At 43.0% G+C, this 20,298-nt stretch overlaps 2 protein-coding genes across 3 annotated transcripts in view; one reads left to right on the top strand and one right to left on the bottom strand.

Moving 5' to 3' along the window:
* The window catches only part of nudt5 (nudix (nucleoside diphosphate linked moiety X)-type motif 5), a 43,561-nt gene extending 25,936 nt beyond the window's left edge, over nucleotides 1–17,625 (bottom strand). The window contains exons 1-4 of the mRNA XM_060842623.1: nucleotides 17,512–17,625; nucleotides 3,216–3,404; nucleotides 2,805–2,872; nucleotides 1,297–1,349 (exon numbers count right to left, since the gene is read on the bottom strand). Coding sequence (XP_060698606.1) covers nucleotides 1,297–1,349; nucleotides 2,805–2,872; nucleotides 3,216–3,260 — 166 coding nt within the window. The 5' untranslated portion in view covers nucleotides 3,261–3,404; nucleotides 17,512–17,625. The remainder of the gene's footprint in view (nucleotides 1–1,296; nucleotides 1,350–2,804; nucleotides 2,873–3,215; nucleotides 3,405–17,511) is intronic.
* A 65-nt stretch (nucleotides 17,626–17,690) lies between these two features.
* The window catches only part of cdc123 (cell division cycle 123 homolog (S. cerevisiae)), a 38,310-nt gene continuing 35,702 nt past the window's right edge, over nucleotides 17,691–20,298 (top strand). The window contains exon 1 of one of the 2 annotated variants that reach the window (XM_060843089.1): nucleotides 17,691–17,809. In XM_060843089.1, coding sequence (XP_060699072.1) covers nucleotides 17,736–17,809 — 74 coding nt within the window. In that variant the 5' untranslated portion in view covers nucleotides 17,691–17,735. Of the gene's footprint in view, nucleotides 17,810–19,984; nucleotides 20,087–20,298 lie in introns of those variants that run through there. The other variant, XM_060843088.1, reaches the window with a different exon arrangement.

Genomic DNA, 20,298 nt, shown 5'->3' with positions numbered 1-20,298 from the left:
GATCATGGGAACAAGGCAAGAGTGTGGATAGATACAGCAACACCTGTTAGTGTTCTCAATACCTTTAGGATATAGTCAGTCTCATCAAATAAAAGTTTAAACGATCAACCATGGAAGTAGAAACCCTTCATGTTGATGTCGTGGCCAACAATGATTTATTGAGTAATGTAGCCAGGGTTTTTGATTATTAAATGGGCGACTTAACCCTCCCTTTCCATGGACTGTAGTGGTTCAAGAAGGCAGGTCACCATTTAGGGAATGGGCCATAAATGCTAAACCAGCCAGCAACACCCACATCCCACAAATGAATAAAAATAAATTACTTCTTTGTTCCAATTGCATCTCTATGTAATGCTCCTTCAACTCAAAAGAACAAGGCTAATCCAGAAATTCTCTATTTGGTCAAAAAAAAGGATTCTTATTGAGATGAGATGATTTCAGGTGACCAACTCAGATTGTATTAATAAGTGGGTGATGTGGCACAACTGCAAATAGTCAGAAATCAGAATTGAAATTTTGAAAGGGTGATCGAGGATCTATTATGAGTGCTGCCTGTCTATTCATTCCCAGATGTTTGAACTGAACATAGTTTAGGTTAGGGAAGATGAGAACTCTAAGCCCGACTTGCCATGCTAATTGGTAGAAGATTGCTGAGGGAGGTATCGTTTCACACTCTAGTGCAGCCGTGATTGTGGTTTTAATGGAATACTTACTCCACACACAACTGATTTCTAGCCAATTAGTAATTAGCCGTTTACTGACTAGACATCAATATATAACAGAGTCCAATATATTAAGTAGAGTGTTACAGGGTCATTCTGTCAAATTTTCCATGGAAACATTTGATGCATAATACTTTTTCTGGTTGTAGCAACTTGAGAGACAATACAGTTGTAATTGTTATTTTCTGGCTATGTTTATTGTGAATGCGACCACTAAGTGAAAGGGCAGCCAGAGGATAGCTTGTACGTTCTGTCATAGTAGTGAGATGTTATTATACCATCTGCACATGTGCAGGTGACCAGTGGTCATCTGCCATTTGGCAACATTGATATTTTATAGGGCAAATGCATCTACAATCTTGTGTAAACATGCAATGCAGCACTGTATCAAAGTGAATGAGAAAATGAATCACATTTGGCTTAAGGTTTCTGTATCTGCAAATATTCAAGTTAAAATGATTACTGTACACTGCACTTGCATCTGAGACCAACTGATGTTCTCGCAGGGAATCCAGCCACAGAACAGAAAACAGACATGGGAAATAAACTATGAGAATTCTAATCGTTCACTCACCGTCAGATTTACTGCTTGGTTTCCTGGTTGTTCGTTTCACTGTTTCCCAAACCCTATTTTAACAAAAATAATGCAAATAAAACACTATTTAGATTTGTCATTACTTTAATGATTTTAATTTATAAAAATGCATCAGTGAATGTAACTAGGCAATTACAGAAGCTAAACCAAGAGACACAACTATAAATTTGGTCAAAGAGTTGGCTTTAAGAAAGCCTTTGAACAAAACAGCAGGGAGGAGACAGAAGAATTTACTGAGGGAACTCCAGAGCAAATCGTTAGGGGGATGAAGGCACAGTCACCAGGTGAGGGGATGAAGAAGAGAGATGTACAAAGCCAGCAACAGAGGAAAAGTGAGTTGTTAGTTGTAGCACTAGAATAAGCAACACATAGGAAATAAAGAGAAACATTCAAGAATCGATCTAAGAATTATATTCACGCACAAAAGCATGGGAAATAAGAGCAGGTGGTTATTCAGCCCCTTAACCCTTGCCTGCCTGGTCCACAAAACCCCACTCTGCCAAACTCAGCCATAGATACATCCAATGACTGGAAAAAATTCCAAAGACCAATGACCCTTTGAGAACAGAAAATCCTCATCATTTCTATTTTAAAACAGAAACCCCCAACATTCACTCTGTGAAGCACACTCAGCATTTTATATATTTCATTAAGATCACCTCTCATTCTTCTCGACTCCAGTGAGTACAGGCTCACTGCTTCTGAGGAAGGCAATCCAGGCATCAGCCTAGTCAATCTTCTCTGAAATGCTTCCAATACATACACATCCGAATATCAAGGAAGGAAGTCCGAGTATGCACTGTACTCCAGGTGTGGTCTCACCTGTACAGCTGTAACAAAATTTCCCTTTTATACTCCAGTTCTCTATGCAATAAAGGTCAACATTCCATTGCCTTCCAAAGTATTTGTTGTGCCAGTGTACAAGGACACACAGATCCATCTGTACTGTAGTATTCTGCAGTATCCCTTCAATTAAACAAAACCTGCTTTTCTATTCTTCCTGGCAGAGTGGATGACTTCACATTTTTCCACATTATGCTCTATCTGTCAATGTTCTCGTTTAACCTATTATGAATTCTTTCTATCCTCCTCATTCCTTGCTTTCCTACCCATCGTTGTATCCTCAACAAATATGGCCACGATAGGGTATGTCCCTTCATGCATATCATTAACACAAAATATAAATAGCTAAGGCCCCAGCAAATACAAATAGTCATGACACATTGATCTTCCAGATTACTTACCTGTTGGCAAGAGTAATGTGGAAGGAGGAGTTCAGGGCTATTGTCCATAAGTTATGAACTATTTGCTGGCTAATAGAGATTCCAACAAGCAGTAACTACAGAATCTGGCTACATTTCCTTCTCAGCCACAATGTAGCCTGTTTAAATTTTAAATCCTGAAATTCCAGATCTTGTCGGATGAATAATTCTTTATCAAGTTGTAGCAGATAGCTCAAAAAAATGAAATATTTTCCCCCAGCATACCTGGTTTTGCCAGTAGGATCTATGTAGGTTGTCTGTAAAAGTTGAGCCCATTTGCCTTTTGCCAGTACCTAGAAATGAATTAATATCATGTTCAACAGAGCAGAATGAACTCAGTTTCACTGACTTTGACCCACAAGGATAGATCTGGAAGATCCCAGGTTGATCCCTGATCTAAGGGGATAATTGCACTGCAGCAGGACAGCTATAATTGCCCTCAGTGTCTCTCAATTAAGTAGTTTGGGATGGGGGTGAGGGATGTTGGGAGAGATGGAGGGAAAAATAGAGTACTCAGGCTGGAAACACATAACCACAAATACTAGCTGAAATGAAAGTCATTTTGCAGTGTGTGCTGGCTTTGTGGTTGATCAGCATGTATGAGATCAAAACTATAGAGCAATTTGAACATGTTACCTCCTCTTTGACGATTGATTGGTTAGCTGTATTATTTGGTTCCATGTTTGCTGATGGTCCCTGAAGTTGATAGTTAACTTTGCTTTGCACAGTGGAAGCAAATCAAATGGACCTTTGGACTCAGGAATAACAATGCTCTGTTGATGGATTCTGGCTGGTCACTCTGTGCTCTCTTCAAAGTTTCTCAATCTACAAAGCAAACGGAAGGAAGATTTGTTTAAGCTCAATGTTTGCTAAATCATCACCAGCATAAAATAACTCAAATGTCACAGAAAATAAATACTAATATCTCTTTTACCATTGTCTCTACTCTTGGCTCTAAGCCTTCTGCAGCTCAGAAAACGAGTCTAAGCTGTAGACTTATTAAAGGCATCAACATAAATCCATCCAGGTACATGAATCATATGGGACTGGCTACAGATATGAAGAACCTTAAACTTGCCCTAAAAATAACAGAAAAGTGCATTGGCAATTGATAAATCACCGTCAAGCCCCAAAAGAAAACAGACAGACTCATCCAAGGTGTGCAGAAACTTCAAGTAAACTTAAATAATAATTGTTAGAGTTAGTCATGCTTGCAACAAAAGGACAAAATAATTATTTATCATTAAAATATAATTCACATTCTGGACCTTTTTTTTACAATAAGGTATAAAGATTAGCTTAGTAAGTGAAATCGACTATTTAAATCCTCTCATATGATTTAACCTATTATTTTAGCTGTTATTTTGAGAGGTTGGGTTTATGTACAATCCTTCCTGTGGTTGGTTAGCTCATTAACACTGATCTGAAGTCTCAGGTAAAGAAATTAGGGAAGGTGATGGCCTAGTGGTATTATCACTGGACAGCCATTCCAAAGACCCAGGTAATTAGATTAGATTAGACTTACAGTGTGGAAACAGGCCCTTCGGCCCAACAAGTCCACACCGACCCGCCGAAGCGCAACCCACCCATACCCCCACATTTACCCCCCACCTAACACTACGGGCAATTTAGCTTGGCCAATTCACCTGACCCGCACATCTTTGGACTGTGGGAGGAAACCGGAGCACCCGGAGGAAACCCACGCAGACACGGGGAGAACGTGCAAACTCCACACAGTCAGTCGCCTGAGTCGGGAATTGAACCCGGGTCTACAGGCGCTGTGAGGCAGCAGTGCTAACCACTGTGCCACCGTGCCGCCCACTAATGTTCTGGGGACCTGGGTTTGAATCCCGCCATGGCACATTAGAATTCAATGCTGTATTATTTGCTTCCATGTTTGCTGATAGATCCTTAAGTTAAAAGTTAAGTTTGGAACATGGAATTTGAATTCAATAAAAATCTGGAATTAATAGTCTGATGATGACCATGAATCCATTGCTGATTGTCGGGTTCACAAATGTCCTTTAGGGAAGGAAACCGCCATCCTTACCCGGTCTGGCCTAAATGTGACTCCTGACCCACAGCAATGTGGTTGATTCTTAACTGCTCTCTGGGCATTAAATACATGGAACATTACAGCGCAGTGCAGGCCCTTTGGCCCTCAATGTTGCGCTGCCCTGTGAAACCAATCTGAAGCCCATCTAACCTACACTTTTCCATTCTTGTCCATATGCCTTTAAAGTTGGCGAGTCTACTACTGTTGCAGCCAAGCCATTCCACGCCCCTACTACTCTGAGTAAAGAAACTACCTCTGACATTTGTCCTGTAACTATCACCCCTCAATTTGAAGCTATGCTATCTATTACCATCCATCTCACTATCCACCTGATCTAACCCTCTGATTATTTTATATGTCTCAATTAAGTCATCTCTCAACCTTCTTCTCTCTAACGAAAACAGCCTCAAGTCCCTGAACCTTTCCTCGCAAGGCCTTCCCTCCATACCAGGCAACATCCTAGTAAATCTCCTCTGAACCCTTTCCAGAGCTTCCACATCCTTCCTATAATGTGATGACCAGAACTGTATGCAATACTCCAAATGTGACCGCACCAGAGTTTTGTTCAGCTACAGCATGACCTCATGATTCCGAAACTCAATCTCTTTACTAATAAAAGCTGTATGCCATCTTAACGGCCCTATCAACCTGGGTGACAAGTTTGAGGATCTATGTACATGGACACCAAGATCTCTCTGCTCATCTACATTACCAAGAATCTTACCATTTGCCCATTACTCCTTCCAAAGTGAATCACCTCACACTTTTCTGCATTAAACTCCATTTGCCACCTCTCAGCCCATCTCTACAGCTTATCTCTGTCTCTCTTTTAACCTGCAACATCCTTCAGTACTATCCACAATTGTACCAATTTTAGTGTTGTCCGCAAATTTATTAACCAATCATTCCACACCCACACCCTCGTTTATAAAAATGACAAACAGCAATGGACCCAAAACAGATCCTTGCAATAGACCACAAGTAACTGAGCTCCAGGATGAACATTTCCCACTAACCACCACCCTCTGTCTTCTTTTAGCAAGCCAATTTCTGACCCAAACCACTAAATCACCCTCAATCCTATGCCACTGTATTTTGTGCAATAGCCTACCATGGGGAACCTTATCAAATACCTTACTGAAACCCATAGAGGCTACATCAACGGCTTTACCCTCATCCACTTGTTTAGTCACCTTCTCATAGAACTCAATAAGGTTTGTGAGGCATAACCTACCCTTCACAAAACCTTGTTGACCATCCCTAATCAACTTATTCCTCTCTAGATGATTATAAATCCTACCTCCTATAACCTTTTCTAACACTTTACCCACAACCAAAGTAAAGGTCACTGGTCTATAATTACCAGGGTGGTCTCTACTCCCCTTCTTGAACAAGGGAACAACATTTGCTGTCCCTCAGTGTTCTGGTATTCCTGTAGACAATGACAGTATAAAGATCAAAGCCAAATGTTTGGCAATCTCCTCCCTGGCTTCCCAGAGAATCTGAGGATAAATCCCATCCAGCCCGGGGGCTTTATCTATTTGCACACTTACCAGAATTTCTAAGTTAAAAATCACGCAACACCAAGTTATGATCCAACAGGTTTATTTGAAAGTACTATCTTTTGGAACGCTGCGCCTTCATCAGGTGGTTGTGGAGTAAAAGATCGTTAGACACAGATTCATAGCAAAAGTTTACAGTGTGATGTAACTGAAATTATATATTGAAGAAGACCTGGATTGTTTATTCAGTCTCTCATCTTTTAGAATGACCACGTTGGTTTCAATTCTCTCATATGTAAATCGTAGAACTTTTTCTAAAAGTTACATTCTCAGGTGAACTTTAACAATGGGTGTCATGTCGGCCCAGATAATGTATTGAAGGTGTCAGCTGCCCGTGTGAGACTGTCTGTGCCACAATGGTCAGACTGACTCTCATCTAAAAAACAGACTTACAGAATCTTACATGGATTCATGCAGTTTTTGAGGAATGTAAAATGTAATTCTGCAAGTACAAATTCACCCACAAACTTGTGTGTGTGTCCATCTGTCAGTATGCATGTATAGGGCAATGGGGTCACCTATAATGTGACATGAACCCAAGGTCCCGGTTGAGGCCATTTCTACAGGTACCGAACTTGGCTATCAGCCCCTGCTCAGCCACTTTGCTGCCTGTCCCGAGGTCTGCCTTGGAGGATGGGTCACCCGAAGATCCATTGTCCAGTTCATTGCCTGAATGACACTGGATTCATAATCCTTGAATGGATTTGGAGGAGTCGATGTTGAACTGGGGTGTACAAAGTTAAAAACCACACGACACCAGGTTATCGTCCCACAGGTTTATCTGGAAGCACTAGCTTTTAGAGTGCTGCTCCTTCAGATGGTTGTGGAGTATAAGATTGTAAGACACAGAATTTAGAGCAAAAGTTTACAGTGTGATGTAACAGAAATTTTGTATTGAACAAGACCTGGATTGTTTGTTAAGTCTCTTGCCTTTTAGAATGAATATATTGGTTTCAGTTCTTTCATATGGAGATCGCAATCTTTTTTAAAAAGTTACATTCTCAGGTGAACTTTAACAATTGGTGTCATGTCGGCCCAGTTAATGCATTGAAGGTGTGAGCTGCCCTGTGTGAGGCTGTCTGTGCCACTATGGTCAGACTGATTCTAATCTAAAAAACAGACTTACAGAATCTTACATGGATTCATGCAGATTTTGAGCAAATAAAATGTAATTCTGCAAGTACAAATTCACCCCACAAACCTTTTGTGTGCGCGTGGAGGGGTATACGTGTCTGAGAGAGAATATGCGTATGTGTGAGAGTGAGAGTGTAAAAGGGTAGAAGTCTGTGAGAGGGTTCATGTGGGAGTGTGGGAGTGTATGTGTGAGCTTATGAGAGAGGGTCTGTGTGAGTGTGAAAGTGTGTGTGTGTGTGTGTGTGTGTGTGTGTGTGTGTGTGTGTGTGTGTGTGTGTGCGCGCGCGCGCGCGTATAGTGCAATGGGGTCACATGTAGTGTAACATGAACTCAAGGTCCCGGTTAAGGTTTTTAGATTAGAATCAGTCTGACCATTGTGGCACAGACAGTCTCACACAGGACAACTCGCACCTTCAATACACTATCTGGGCCGACATGACACCAATTGCTAAAGTTAACTTCAGAATGTAACTTTTAAAAACCGTTCTGCGATTTACATACGAAAGAACTGAAACCAGCGTGTTCATTCTAAAAGATGAGAGACTTAACAAACAATTCAGGTCTTTTTCAATGTGTAATTTCAGTTACATCACACTGTAAACTTTTGCTCTAAATTCTGTGTCTTACAATCTTATACTCCACAACCACCTGATGAAGGAACAGCGCTCCGAAAGCTAGTGCTTCCAAATAAACCTGTTGGACTATAACCTGGTGTTGTGTGATTTTTAACTTTGTACACCTCAGTCCAACACCAGCATCTCCAAATCAGAATCTCTAACACCTTCTTCTTGTGAACCGCGATCCCATCTAGTCTAGTAGCCTGTATCTCAGTATTCTCCTTGACAACATTGTCTTTTTCCCAGTGTGAATACTGAAAAATATTCATTTAGTGCTTCCCCTATCTCCTCTGACTCCAGGCACATCTTCCCACTACCCCTACTCTAATCATTCTTTTTTCCCTTATATACCTATAGAAAACTTTATAGAGTTTTCCCTTATCATATATGCCAACAACTTCTCATGTCCCCTCCTCACTCATCTTAACTCTCTCTTTAGGTCTTTCCTGGCTACCTTATAACTCTCAATCACCCTAACTGAGCATTCACATCTCATCCTAACATAAGACTTCTTGCTTTTGACAAGAGATTCAACTTCCTTAGTAAACTACGACTCCTGCGCTCAACAACTTCCTCCCTGTCTGACAGGTACTCTCTGCAACTGGATCCTCACTAACACTCAATATTAGAACCCCCCAAGGGTGCGTCGCAGCCCCCTACTGTACTCATTGCATACCCATGACTGTGTCGCCAAATACCAGACTAATGCCATTTACAAGTTCGCTGATGACACCACCATAAGTCAGTCGAATCTCAGATGGCGATGAAACAGACTACAGATGGGAGGTGGAAGACCTGGAAAAATTATGCACTGTGAACAACCTAGCTCTCAATGCCGGCAAAACCAAGGAACTCATTATTGACTTTCGGCTTGATGCCCTCCTACACATTAACAACACAGAGGTGGAATGAGTGGAGAGTGTCAAGTTCCTGGGAGTGGTCATCCACAAAAGCTTTCCTGGACTCTTCACATGGATACACTAGTTACAAAGGCCCAACAACATCTTTTTTCAGGCAGCTGAGGAAATTTGGCATGTCGGCAAATACGCTTGGCAACTTTTATAGGTACGCCATCGAGAGCACTCCGTCTGGGTGTATCACTACCTGGTATGGCAACTGTACCATTCAAGATTGGAGACGGTTACAGAGAGTGGTGAACTCGGCCTGGACAAGCACAAAGGCCAACCTCCCATCGATAGAATCCATCTACCAGGCCCAATGTCAAGGAAAGGCCGCCAGCATTCTCAAAGATCCATCCCACCCTGGCAATGTTTTTCTACAACTTCTACCATTGGGGAGAAGGTACAGAAGCCTGAACATACGCACCAGCCGGTTTCGAAACAGTCTCTACCCTACTGTTGTTAGAATACTGAATGGACTCACAAACTCGTAACATTCACCTGTACCTGTGTTTTTGTTTTTGCCGCTGTTTACCTATTATTTACTTATCTGTGCTACTTAACTCTGTGATCTGCCTGTTTTGCTTGCAAGACAAAGCTTTTCACTGTGCCTCGGTACATGTGACAATAAATTCAATTCAATTCAACATACTTATCAAGGACACACAGTAAATGTTCCTTGAATAAACTCCACATTTCTATTGTGCCCAATCCCTGCAGTTTCCTTCCCCATCCTATGCATCCTAAATCTTGTCTTATCACATTGTAATTGCCTTTCCCCCAGCTGTAGCTCTTGCCCTCTGGTGTATACCCATCCCTGCCCATTGCTATTGTAAACATAACTGAATTATGGTCACTATCACCAAAGTGCTCACCTACCTCCAAATCTAACACCTGGCTGGATTCATTACCTTGTACCAAATCTAATGTGGCCTCGCCTCTTGTTGGCTTGTCCACATACTGTCAGGAAACCCTCCTGCATACAATGGACTAGAGTACTTGAACTATAGTATTCCCAGTCAATATTTGGGAAGTTCAAGTCCCCCATAACAACCACCCTGTCATTCTTGCTCCTATCGAGGATCATCTTTGCTATCCTATCCTCTACATCTCGAACTATTCGGAGGACTGTAGAAAACTCCTAACAGGGTAACCTCTTTTTTCCTATTTCTAAAGTCAGCCCATACTACTTCAGTTGACGAGTCCTCAAACGTCCGTTCTGCAGCCGCAATATTATCCTAACAATGCCACACCTCCACCTCTTTTACCATCTTCTTTGTTCTTACTGAAATATTTAAGTACTGGAACATGCAATAACCAGTACTGTCCCTACTCTATCCATATCTCTGAAATGGCCATAACATCGAAAATCCCAGGTAATGACCCATGCTGCAAATTCACCCACCTTATTCCAGATGCTCCTGGGAATGGACAAACTTCAAACTAATTTTTTGCCTGCCGGTGCCCTCTTGCGACCCTGAAACCTGATTTCAGACCTCCCTACTCTCAACCTCCTGTATATCCGAACTGCAATTCAGTTTCCCATCTCCCTGCTGAATTAGTTTTAAACCTACCCAAAGAGCATGAGCAAATTCCCCCCCTCCACCAGGATATCGGTATCCCTCTGGTTCAGGTGAAGACCATCCTGTTTGTAGAGATCCCACCTACTCCAGAATGAGCCCCAATTATCCAGGTATCCAAAACCCTCCATCCTGCACCGTCCCTGTAGCCACATGTTCAATTCTCTCTCCCTATTCCTCATCTCGCCAGCACGTGGCACAGGTAACAAAGAGATAACAACTCTGTGTTCTAGCTCTTAGCTTCGACCTTACCCTCCCTGAATTTCTGTCTTAAATCCTCATCTCTCTTCCTACCTATGTCGTTGGTGCCTATGTGGACCACGACTTGGAGCTGCTCCCTCTCCCACGCAAGGATCCTGAAAACATGATCAGAGACATCACGAACCCTGACACCTGGGAGGCAACACACCAACCGTGAGTCTCTCTCATTCCCACAGAACCTCCTGTCTGTCCCCCGAACTATGGAGTCCCCAATGACTAATGCTCTGCTCCCCTTCCCCCTTCCCTTCTGAGCAACAGGGACAGAATCCGTGCCAGAGACCTGTACCCCATTGCCTACTCCTGGTAAGTCATTCCCCCCACGGTATCCAAAATGGTACACTTGTTGTTGAGGGGAACAGCCACAGGGGATCCCTGCACTGCCTGCTGGTTCTCTTTCCGTTCCCTGATGGTAACCCATCTACCTTCTTTTTTTAACCCCGAGGTATGACTAACTCCCTGTAATGCCTCTCAATAATCCCCACTGCCTCCTGAATGACCTGAAGTTCGTCCAACTCCAGCTCCAATTCCGTAACTTGCTTTTCAAGGAGCTGAAGTTGGGTGCACTTCCCGCAGATGCAGTCAGCAGGGACACTGGTGGTAACCCTTACCTTCCACATTCTGTAGGAGGAACCTGTGCATATTTCCACATCCTATTTATTTCAGCAAGGTGTTCAATAAGGTTCCCCACAGTAGGCTATTATACAAAATGCGGAGGAATGGGATTGTGGGAGATATAGCAGTTTGGATCAGTAATTGGCTTGCTGAAAGAAAACAGAGGGTTGTAGTTGATGGAACATGTTCATCTTGGTGTCCAGTTACTAGCGGCGTACCACAAGGGTTGGTGTTGGGTCCACTGCTGTTCGTCAGTTTTATAAATGACCTGGATGAGGGCTTAGAAGGGTGGGTTAGTAAATTTGCGGATGACACTAAGGTCGGTGGAGTTGTGGATAGTGACGAAAGATGCAGTAGGTTGCAGAGAGACATAGATAGGATGCAGAGCTGGGCTGAGAGGTGGCAAATGGAGTTTAATGTGGACAAGTGTGAGGGGATACACTTTGGACCGAGTAATCAGAATGCAAAGTACTGGGCTAATGATAAGATTCTTGGGAGTGCAGATGAGCAGAGAGATCTCGGTGTCCAGGTACACAGATCCCTGAAAGTTGCCACCCAGATTGACAGGGCTGTTAATAAGGCATACAGTGTTTTGAGCAGGCTAAGATAAAAGGTAGGGAGGAGGGACTTGGGGGAGGGGTGATGGAGATGTGATAGGTGGAAGGAGGTCAAGGTGAGGGTGATAGGCCGGAGTGGGGTGGGGGCAGAGTTCCTAACCTGCAATCTTCTTCCTGACCTCTCCGCCCCCACCCCACTCCGGCCTATCACCCTCACCTTGACCTCCTTCCACCTATCACATCTCCATCGCCCCTCCCCCAAGTCCCTCCTCCCTACCTTTTATCGTAGCCTGCTGGACACACTTTCCTCATTCCTGATGAAGGGCTTATGCCCGAAACGTCGAATTTCCTGTTCCTTGGATGCTGCCTAACCTGCTGCGCTTTTCCAAGCAACACATTTTCAGCTCTGATCTCCAGCATCTGCAGGCCTCACTTTCTCCATACAGTGTTTTGGCCTTTATTAATAGAGGGTTTGAGTTCCGGAACGAGGAGGTTATCCTGCAGCTGTACAAAGCTCTGGTACGGCCACACTTGGAGCATTGTGTATAGTTCTGGTCACCGCATTATAAAAGGATGTGGAAGCTTTGGAAGGGGTGCAGAGTAGATTTACTAGGATGTTGCCTGGTATGGAAGGAATGTCTTATGAGTAAAGGCTGAGGGTCTTGAGGCTATTCTCGTTAGGGAGAAGAAGGTTGAGAGGTGACTTAATAGAAACATATAAGATAATCAGAGGGTTAGATAGGGTGGACAGGGAGAGCCTTTTTCCAAGTATGGGAAAGGCAAACACGAGGGGACACAACTTTATAATTGAGGGAAGATAGGTATGAGACAGATGTCAGAGGTAGTTTCTTTACTCAGAGAGCAGTAAGGGTATGGAATGCTTTGCCTGCAACGGTAGTAGATTCACCAAGTTTAAGTACATTTAAGTCATCATTGGACAGGCATATGGAATAGTGTAGGTGGGATGGGCTTCAGATTAGTATGACAGGGCGGTGCAACATCGAGGGCTGAAGGGCCTGTACTGTGCTGTAATGTTCTATGTTCTATGAATGAATTTTTAAAAATCCAAAAGGTGGATGATCTGCATCCCCAAAAGACATATTTAAACTGATGGAAAAGTACCAGCAAGTCTGAACTCCAATAAAAACATGATAATACAACAATTTCTTTTTTTAAACACGTGACAAACGTCTTTCAAAGACACACTGTTTCTTTTTTATCCATTCTTGGGATTGGGGGTCATTGGCAGGGCCCAGCATTTATTGCCTGATCCTGGTTGCCTGTGAGAAGGTGGTGGTGTGCTATGTCCTGTGCTGCGGTCCACGTGCTGTAGGTAGACCCACAATGACCTTAGTGAGGCACTTCCAGGATTCTGACTTAGCGACAATGAAGTAGTAGCGATAGATTTCCAAGTTGGGATGGTGAGTGGCTCGGAGAGGAATTTATGTGGGGTGGTGTTCGCATGTATCTGCTGCCCGTGTCCTTGAAAATGGAAGAGGTTGTGAATTTGGAAGATCAAAGGATCTTTGGTGAATTGCCAAGGTGCATCGTGTTGATAGTACGCACTGCTTCAGTATCTAAGGAGTGATGAATGGTGCTGAACGTTGTTTGCCGATGATTGCACACCCCCATTTCTGACCTCATGATGGAGGGAAGGTCACTGATGAAACAGCTGAAGATGGTTGGGCCTAGGACACCACTCTACGTGACTGCCGTCTCACAACCATGACCGATCTTCCTAAGTGTTAGGTATGACTCCAATCAGTGGAGAGTTTGCCCCCGATACCCATTGATTCTAGTTTCACTCAGGCTCCTTGATGCCATACTTGATCAAATGCAGCTTTGATGTCAAGGGCTGTCACTCTCACCACATTTGTGGTATTCAGTTCTTTTGTTCATGTAAAGAGGTCAGGAGCTGAATGACATTGGCAGAACCCAAACTGGGTAACAATGAGCATGTTCCTGAGCAGATGCTGCTTGACAACTTCCATCACTTTATTGATGGACGACAGTGGACTGTTGGGGCAGTAATTGGCCAGGTTAGATTTGTGTGTACAGGACATACCTGGGCAATTTACCACATTGTTGCATAGATGCCATTGTTGTAACTACATTGGAAGTGTTTGGCTAGGGGAGCAGCAAGTTCTGGAGCATAAGTCTTCAGTACTATTGCCAGAATGTTGTCAGGGCCCATCAACTTAGCAGCATCCAGTGCCACCAACTGTTTCTTGATATCACATGAATGGGGCAGGTCATATCCAGGGATGAGAATGGTGGCATTTGGGACATTATTTGTAAGGTTTGATTCTCCTAATTTTAACACGAGGCCCAGATGTTAGTAAGGAGGACTTTGCATGATCCAAAAACACATTGTGTTCTTCGGCACTCACGCTGAGGAGAAAAATTACTGAGCAGGAGCTAAAGGGAAATGGATGTTAGTAGAAGAATGAAGGAAGATTAAAGTAAAGGTTTTGATAAGGCTTTTGACAGTTCTATACGGGGCGGGGGATGTGTGGTGGGGCAGAGAAGAGATGGTGTTAAGATAGAAAGGGGCAGGAGTATAGTAGCTAAAAGAATGGCCTGCAATCATGTGATGTGAGTCTAAAAGTTAAAGGTGCAGGCAAACCTTGAATTGGTCATAATTTGAGCCAATGTTTAACAGCAGTGTAACTTGTGTGGATGAGGACATGAATGGTGCTGTTCAGTTTGAGTTGTAATATGTTGAAGATTGAGGAAGAAAGGCCAATTCTAGCAAGTGAAGAATCAGAGAAGTCAAACCTCACAGTGATCCTGATCCCCTGTCTCCCTGTACCTCCCTGACATCCGTTCATTCCCTTCCAAGAAACATCTTGGTTTTAAGATTCTCACCTTGTTTTCAAAACCCCTCATAGCTTTGTCCCTCTCTATTTCTGATCGCCTCCAACCCACAACCCTTTAAGATATCTGCACTCCTCAGCATCCCCAATTTAATTGCCCCATCACTGGCAGCCACACCTTCAATTCTCTTGACACAAAGCTCTGGAATTCCCTCCCTCAACCTCTCTATTTTGCTTTTCTCTTTAAAAACATATCTCTTCAAACAAGCATTTTATCATCTGATTCAATACCTTATGTATCCTAGTGTCATATTTTCTTTTTAAATTCCCCACCCCACCCTGTGAAATGCTGTGGGATATTCAATTACATTCAAGATGTAAACAAAGCTGTTGCTGCAGCCGTAAGGAAGTACCTATTGATTTATTTATTAAGATAGCTCTGTTGGCAGCATTCCCAATTCTTGATAAGTAGATTGTTGGAACGGGACTATACTCTGAGGTCTGAGTTCAAAAATGGGGCTGAGCACATTTGTACAATGTGCCGTGTTCCCCTGAGACAGCAATCAATTACCTCTCTGCCTGCTCTTCCCAAAAAGATTTCCGACTGTGACCCATATCGAGCCTTAAAATTGATACAACCCCTCAGGAGTGTTGACAGAGGTGGGGCCTAGTTATAACTCTATTAGAGCTCTATCTCAGTATTGATATTTCAAAGCTTAAGATGCAAATATTTCAGTTCACGCTTCAATTTTGGGTCCTAACCCCCAACTTAACCAGGCCTGATCCAAGTTCCCTGGGGCACATTCTCCCACATTCCACGCCAACACTCTTCCCTTAACCAATTATGTCTCACAAAACAATAAAGGTAAAATAACTATATGCAAGTTTTATTATACAGAACAATTAACATGCAAGTATTATTATACAGAATGTGAGGACAAAAAAAAACAGACTTTAGCACAATGAAGCTTGAGATAAAACGGAGTGTGACTGAAAAGAGAGAAGTTGAGAACACAAGACAATGCTGAAAACTAACTGTACAAACGTCCTTAAGACCATAAGGTAAAGGAGCAGAAGTTAGCTATTCAACTCAAATGAGTCTGCTCCACCAATGAGATCATGACTGATCTGATAATCCTCAATTCCATTTCCTTGTCTCTCCCCCACAACACTCCATACCTGTATTGAATAAAAAAATCTGTCTACCTCATCCTTGAATATACTAAATGACCCAACCTCAACAGCCCTCTGTAGTCAATAATTTCATTGATTCATTACTTTCTGATGGAGACATCCCTCCTCATCTCTGTTTTAAATGTCTGACTTCTTATTCTGACTGTCCTAAACTCTCCCACAAGGGGAAACAACCTCACAGCATCTACCCTTTCAGGTCCTCTAAGAATCTGATATGTTTCAACAATGTTTCCTCTGATTCTAAATTCAAGTGAGTACAGGTCTAATCTCTTCATAAGACAGCTCCTCTGTACCTGGTATCAGACTTGAGAATATGGTGGTGACAAAGCACAGCAGGTTAGGCCACATCCACGGTGCAGGAGAATCGACGTTTCAGGTATAAGCCCTTCATCAAGAATTGCTTATGCCCAAAACGTTGACATTCCTGCTCCTCGGATGCTGTCTGACCTGCTGCACTTTTCCAGCAACACACTCTCAATTCTGATCTGCAGTCCTCACTTCCTCCCATACCCAATATCGAATCAACTTTTTCAGTATTGTCTTCAATTCCAGTATTTTATATCATTCCTTAACTATTTGCAGAATTCCTGCTGAGGTCTGACTAGTAGTTTTAGCAAAACCTCTATTTTTATACTCCATTCCCTTTGATTTCTGTTCAGATAATTCAGAGAAAGTGTGGGAGTACACGCATTAACTGAAAGTACTACTTAAATTTGTCATTTGCAAGAAGGAAACAAAACGAACAATGTGAAGTGAGCTTATCTGAATGATCAATTCTCCTCTTCAAAATTAAAAATCACAACACTAGGTTATAGTCCAAAATGTTTAATTGGAAGCACTAGCTTTCGGAGCACTGTTCCTTCATCAGGTGGTTGTGGAGTACACAATTAAGACAGAATTTTTAGCAAAAGTTTACAGTGTGATGTAACTGAAATTATACATTGAAAAATACTTTGATTGTTGGTTAAGTCTCTCATCTGTTAGAAGGACCATGATAGTTTCACTTTTTTCATATGTTAATCACAAAACTTTTTTTAAAAGTTACATTCTCAGGTTAACTGTAACAATTGGTGTCAGCCCAGATAAGATGTTAAGATGTTGAAGGTGTTAGCCCCCTGTGTTCTGCTGTCTGTGCCACAATGTTTAGACTGATTCTAATCAAAAAAGTGAGTTAACAGAATCCTACATGGATTCATGCAGTTTTTGAGTAAAGTACAATGTAACTCTATAAGTAACTTTGTTTATTCATTCCTGAGATGAGGGCTTCGCTGGCCAGGCCAGCACTTATTGCCCATCCCTAATCACACAGAAGGTGGTTATGAATCAACCACATTGCTGTGGGTCTGGAGTCACCTGTAGGCCAGACCAGGTAAAGGTGGCAGATTTCTTTCCCTGAAGGACATTCTCTTAAATCTGAAGGAACTTGTAGAACAGGGATCACCCTTTCAAATGTACAAGATAAAAAGGGAACTACGACAATATAAGGAGTAATGTTTTAACCATTTACAAATTAAAATTCCACACAGACAGAGCCCTGGCTGCCTGCAGTTACTCTCACTGGCGATTCTTTGATAACCGAGCATCAAATTTAACATAAAAGTTTCCCCGAACGTCAGCAAGATTAATATAAATCTGGTACTTTACCAACAAATGGGAGAATGGTGTGGAGATTGACAAAAAAAAAAGAAGTTTTACACCAACAGCGCTGCCAAGGAGCCTTCCTGCAGCCTCACCCTCTGAGCGGCCCGAGCGGCTTTTCCTGTGACACCGCCTCAGCAACCACACCCGACTTCCGGCCGGGCCGGGGGAAGGGTTTGGGCGGCGCGCAGCCACAGCGGAAGCGGAGCCGCCTGCCGTTGCCAGGAGTGATGAAGAAGGAGCAGGTGGTGAGCTGTCAGCTCTCGGCCTGGTACCCGCTCTTCAAGAAGCTCACCATCAGGAGGTGGGTTTCGCTCTCGTCGTGCAGTTCTGCAACAACAGCGACTGCCGCCGCCAGCTGCATTGCTGTAGCGCCTCATGTGCAGCCAGTATATAGGACATCAGGGAAGCTGGACGGAAACCTTACAGAAAAGGGCAGGTTTACCAGAGCGGGCGGTGGTTCCTTAGGTAGGCCCTGGGGACCAATCTCATAGAGTCCTACAGCACAGAGACAGGCCCTTCGGCCCAACTGGTCCATGCTGACCAAGTCATCCACCCACACTAACCCTATTCGCCTGCAGTTGTGGCCCATATCTTTCTAAACCTTTCCTATTCATGTATTTAGAGTCATAAAGATGTACAGCACAGAAACAACCCTGCAGGGGATGGAAGCTATCTTCTGAGCCGTAGATTTGGACAAATCTTTTCTATTATATAATGAGAGGGGCATGGATAGGGTAAATGGACACGATTTATTCCCTGGACTGGGGGAGTCTAGAACTAGATAGCATAGGTTTAGGGTGAGATTGGAAAAATTTGAAAGAGTCCTAAGGGGCAACTTTTTCATGCAGAGGGTGGTGTATGTATAGAATGGGCTGCCAGCTGAAGTGGTGGAGGCTGGTACAATCGCAGCATTTAAAATGGATGGGTATATGAATAGGAAGGATTTAGAGAGCTGTGGACCAAGTGTTGGTGAATGGGCATAGGTTAATTTAGGATATTTGGTTGGCATGAATGAGTTGCACTGAAGGGTCTGATTCTGTGCTGTACATCTCTGACTCTAAATACATGAATGCAAAAGGTTTAGAAGGATATGGGCCAAGTACAGGCAAATGAGGTTAATGTGGGTATCAGTTTTGGTAAGCATGGACCGGTTTGGGCCAAAGGGCTTGTCTCTGTGCTGTAGGACTCTATGACTCTAGAGATTGGGCCTGAACTCCCAGAAGGTTGGAATAGTGAATATCGCTGGAATATTGAAGAATGAGAGGCGACTCGATTGAAACATATACTTGGGGGACTTGACAGAGTAGCTGAAGAAAAGTTGCTTCCCCTTGTTGGATAGTCTAGGACCAGAGGGCATCATCTCAGAGTGAGGGGCCTCCCATGTAAGACAGCGATGAGGGTAGTGAACCTGTGGAATTCTTTTTGGGGAAATAATCCTGAAAGGAATGCAGATGCTGTAAATCAGAAAAACAAACATAAATTGCTGGAAAAGTTCCACAGGTCTGGCAGTGTTTGTGGAGAGAAATCAGAGTTAACATTTTGGGTCAAGTGACCCTTCCTTAGAACTGAAATCCTTTGTACTGTTTCTCAGTTATCTTAAAGTTTTAAAAGTGTATTCAAGGCTGAGATAGACAGAATTTTAATCAGTAAGGGAATCCAGTGATTTGGGGGAGAAAATGGATTTGAGGATTATCAGATGAGTTACAATCTCACTGAATGGCAGACCAAACTCAATAGGCTGAGTGGCCTACTTCTGCTCTTGTGTCTTAGCTGCAAAGATCAAGGGAGGTGTGATCTCCAACATTTAAAATTGGGACTTGTGCACAGAAGTTTTCAAGACTCTTCTCCGTGCAGTACTGGCAGAATGCCAACTTGTCAGAAGAACCATCTTTCAGATGGCACACTATACCCAGGCAGTGTCTGCCTCTTGGGAGGTGAAGGGTTCAGTAGCTGTGATTTCAAAGTAGTGTAAAAATGATTCCCCCTTCAGTGTCAGAAAATAAGCGATTGTCCAGTCATTATTATTTCCATGATCTTGCCATGTGCAAATTGACTCCCAGAGGTAACAGTGGCTAAAGGACCTGAACTGAAGGGAATTTATATTTGCCAGGAAGTGGTGTTGGAGAGACTGTTAGGTCTGAAGGCTGATAAGTCCTCGGGGCCTGATGGTCTACATCCCAGCATACTGAAGGAGGTGGCTCTAGAAATCGTGGATGGGTTGGTGATTATTTTCCAGAGTTCGATAGATTCAGGATCAGTTCCTGCGGATTGGAGAGTGGCTAATGTTGTACCACTTTTTAAGAAAGGAGCGAGAGAGAAAGCAGGAAATTATAGACCAGTTAGTCTGACCTCAGTGGTGGGAAAGATGCTGGAATCAATTAAAAGATGAAATTATGACACATCTGGATAGCAGTAACAGGATTAGTCAGAGTCAGCATGGATTTATGAAGGGGAAATCATGCTTGACTAATCTTCTGGAATTTTTTGAGGATGTAACTCTGAAGATGGACAAGGGAGATCCAGTGGATGTAGTATACCTGGACTTTCAGAAAGCCTTTGATGGAGTCCCACAAAGAAGGTTAGTGAGCAAAATTAGGGGACATGGTATAAGGGGCAAAGTACTGACTTGGATTGAAAATTGGTTGGCTGACAGGAAACAAAGAGTAGTGATAAACAGCTCCCTTTCGGAACGGCAGGCATTGGAGGGTTGTTTTTCAGACTGGTGGCCTGTGACTAGTGGAGTGCCACAAGGATTGGTGCTGGGTCCTCTACTTTTTATCATTTACATAA

This window comes from Hemiscyllium ocellatum, chromosome 23 (assembly GCF_020745735.1).
Source record: "Hemiscyllium ocellatum isolate sHemOce1 chromosome 23, sHemOce1.pat.X.cur, whole genome shotgun sequence".
Taxonomy (NCBI): domain Eukaryota; kingdom Metazoa; phylum Chordata; class Chondrichthyes; order Orectolobiformes; family Hemiscylliidae; genus Hemiscyllium; species Hemiscyllium ocellatum.
The sequence above is the reverse complement of the archived record's forward strand: the minus strand, read 5'-3'. Positions and strand labels throughout refer to the sequence as shown.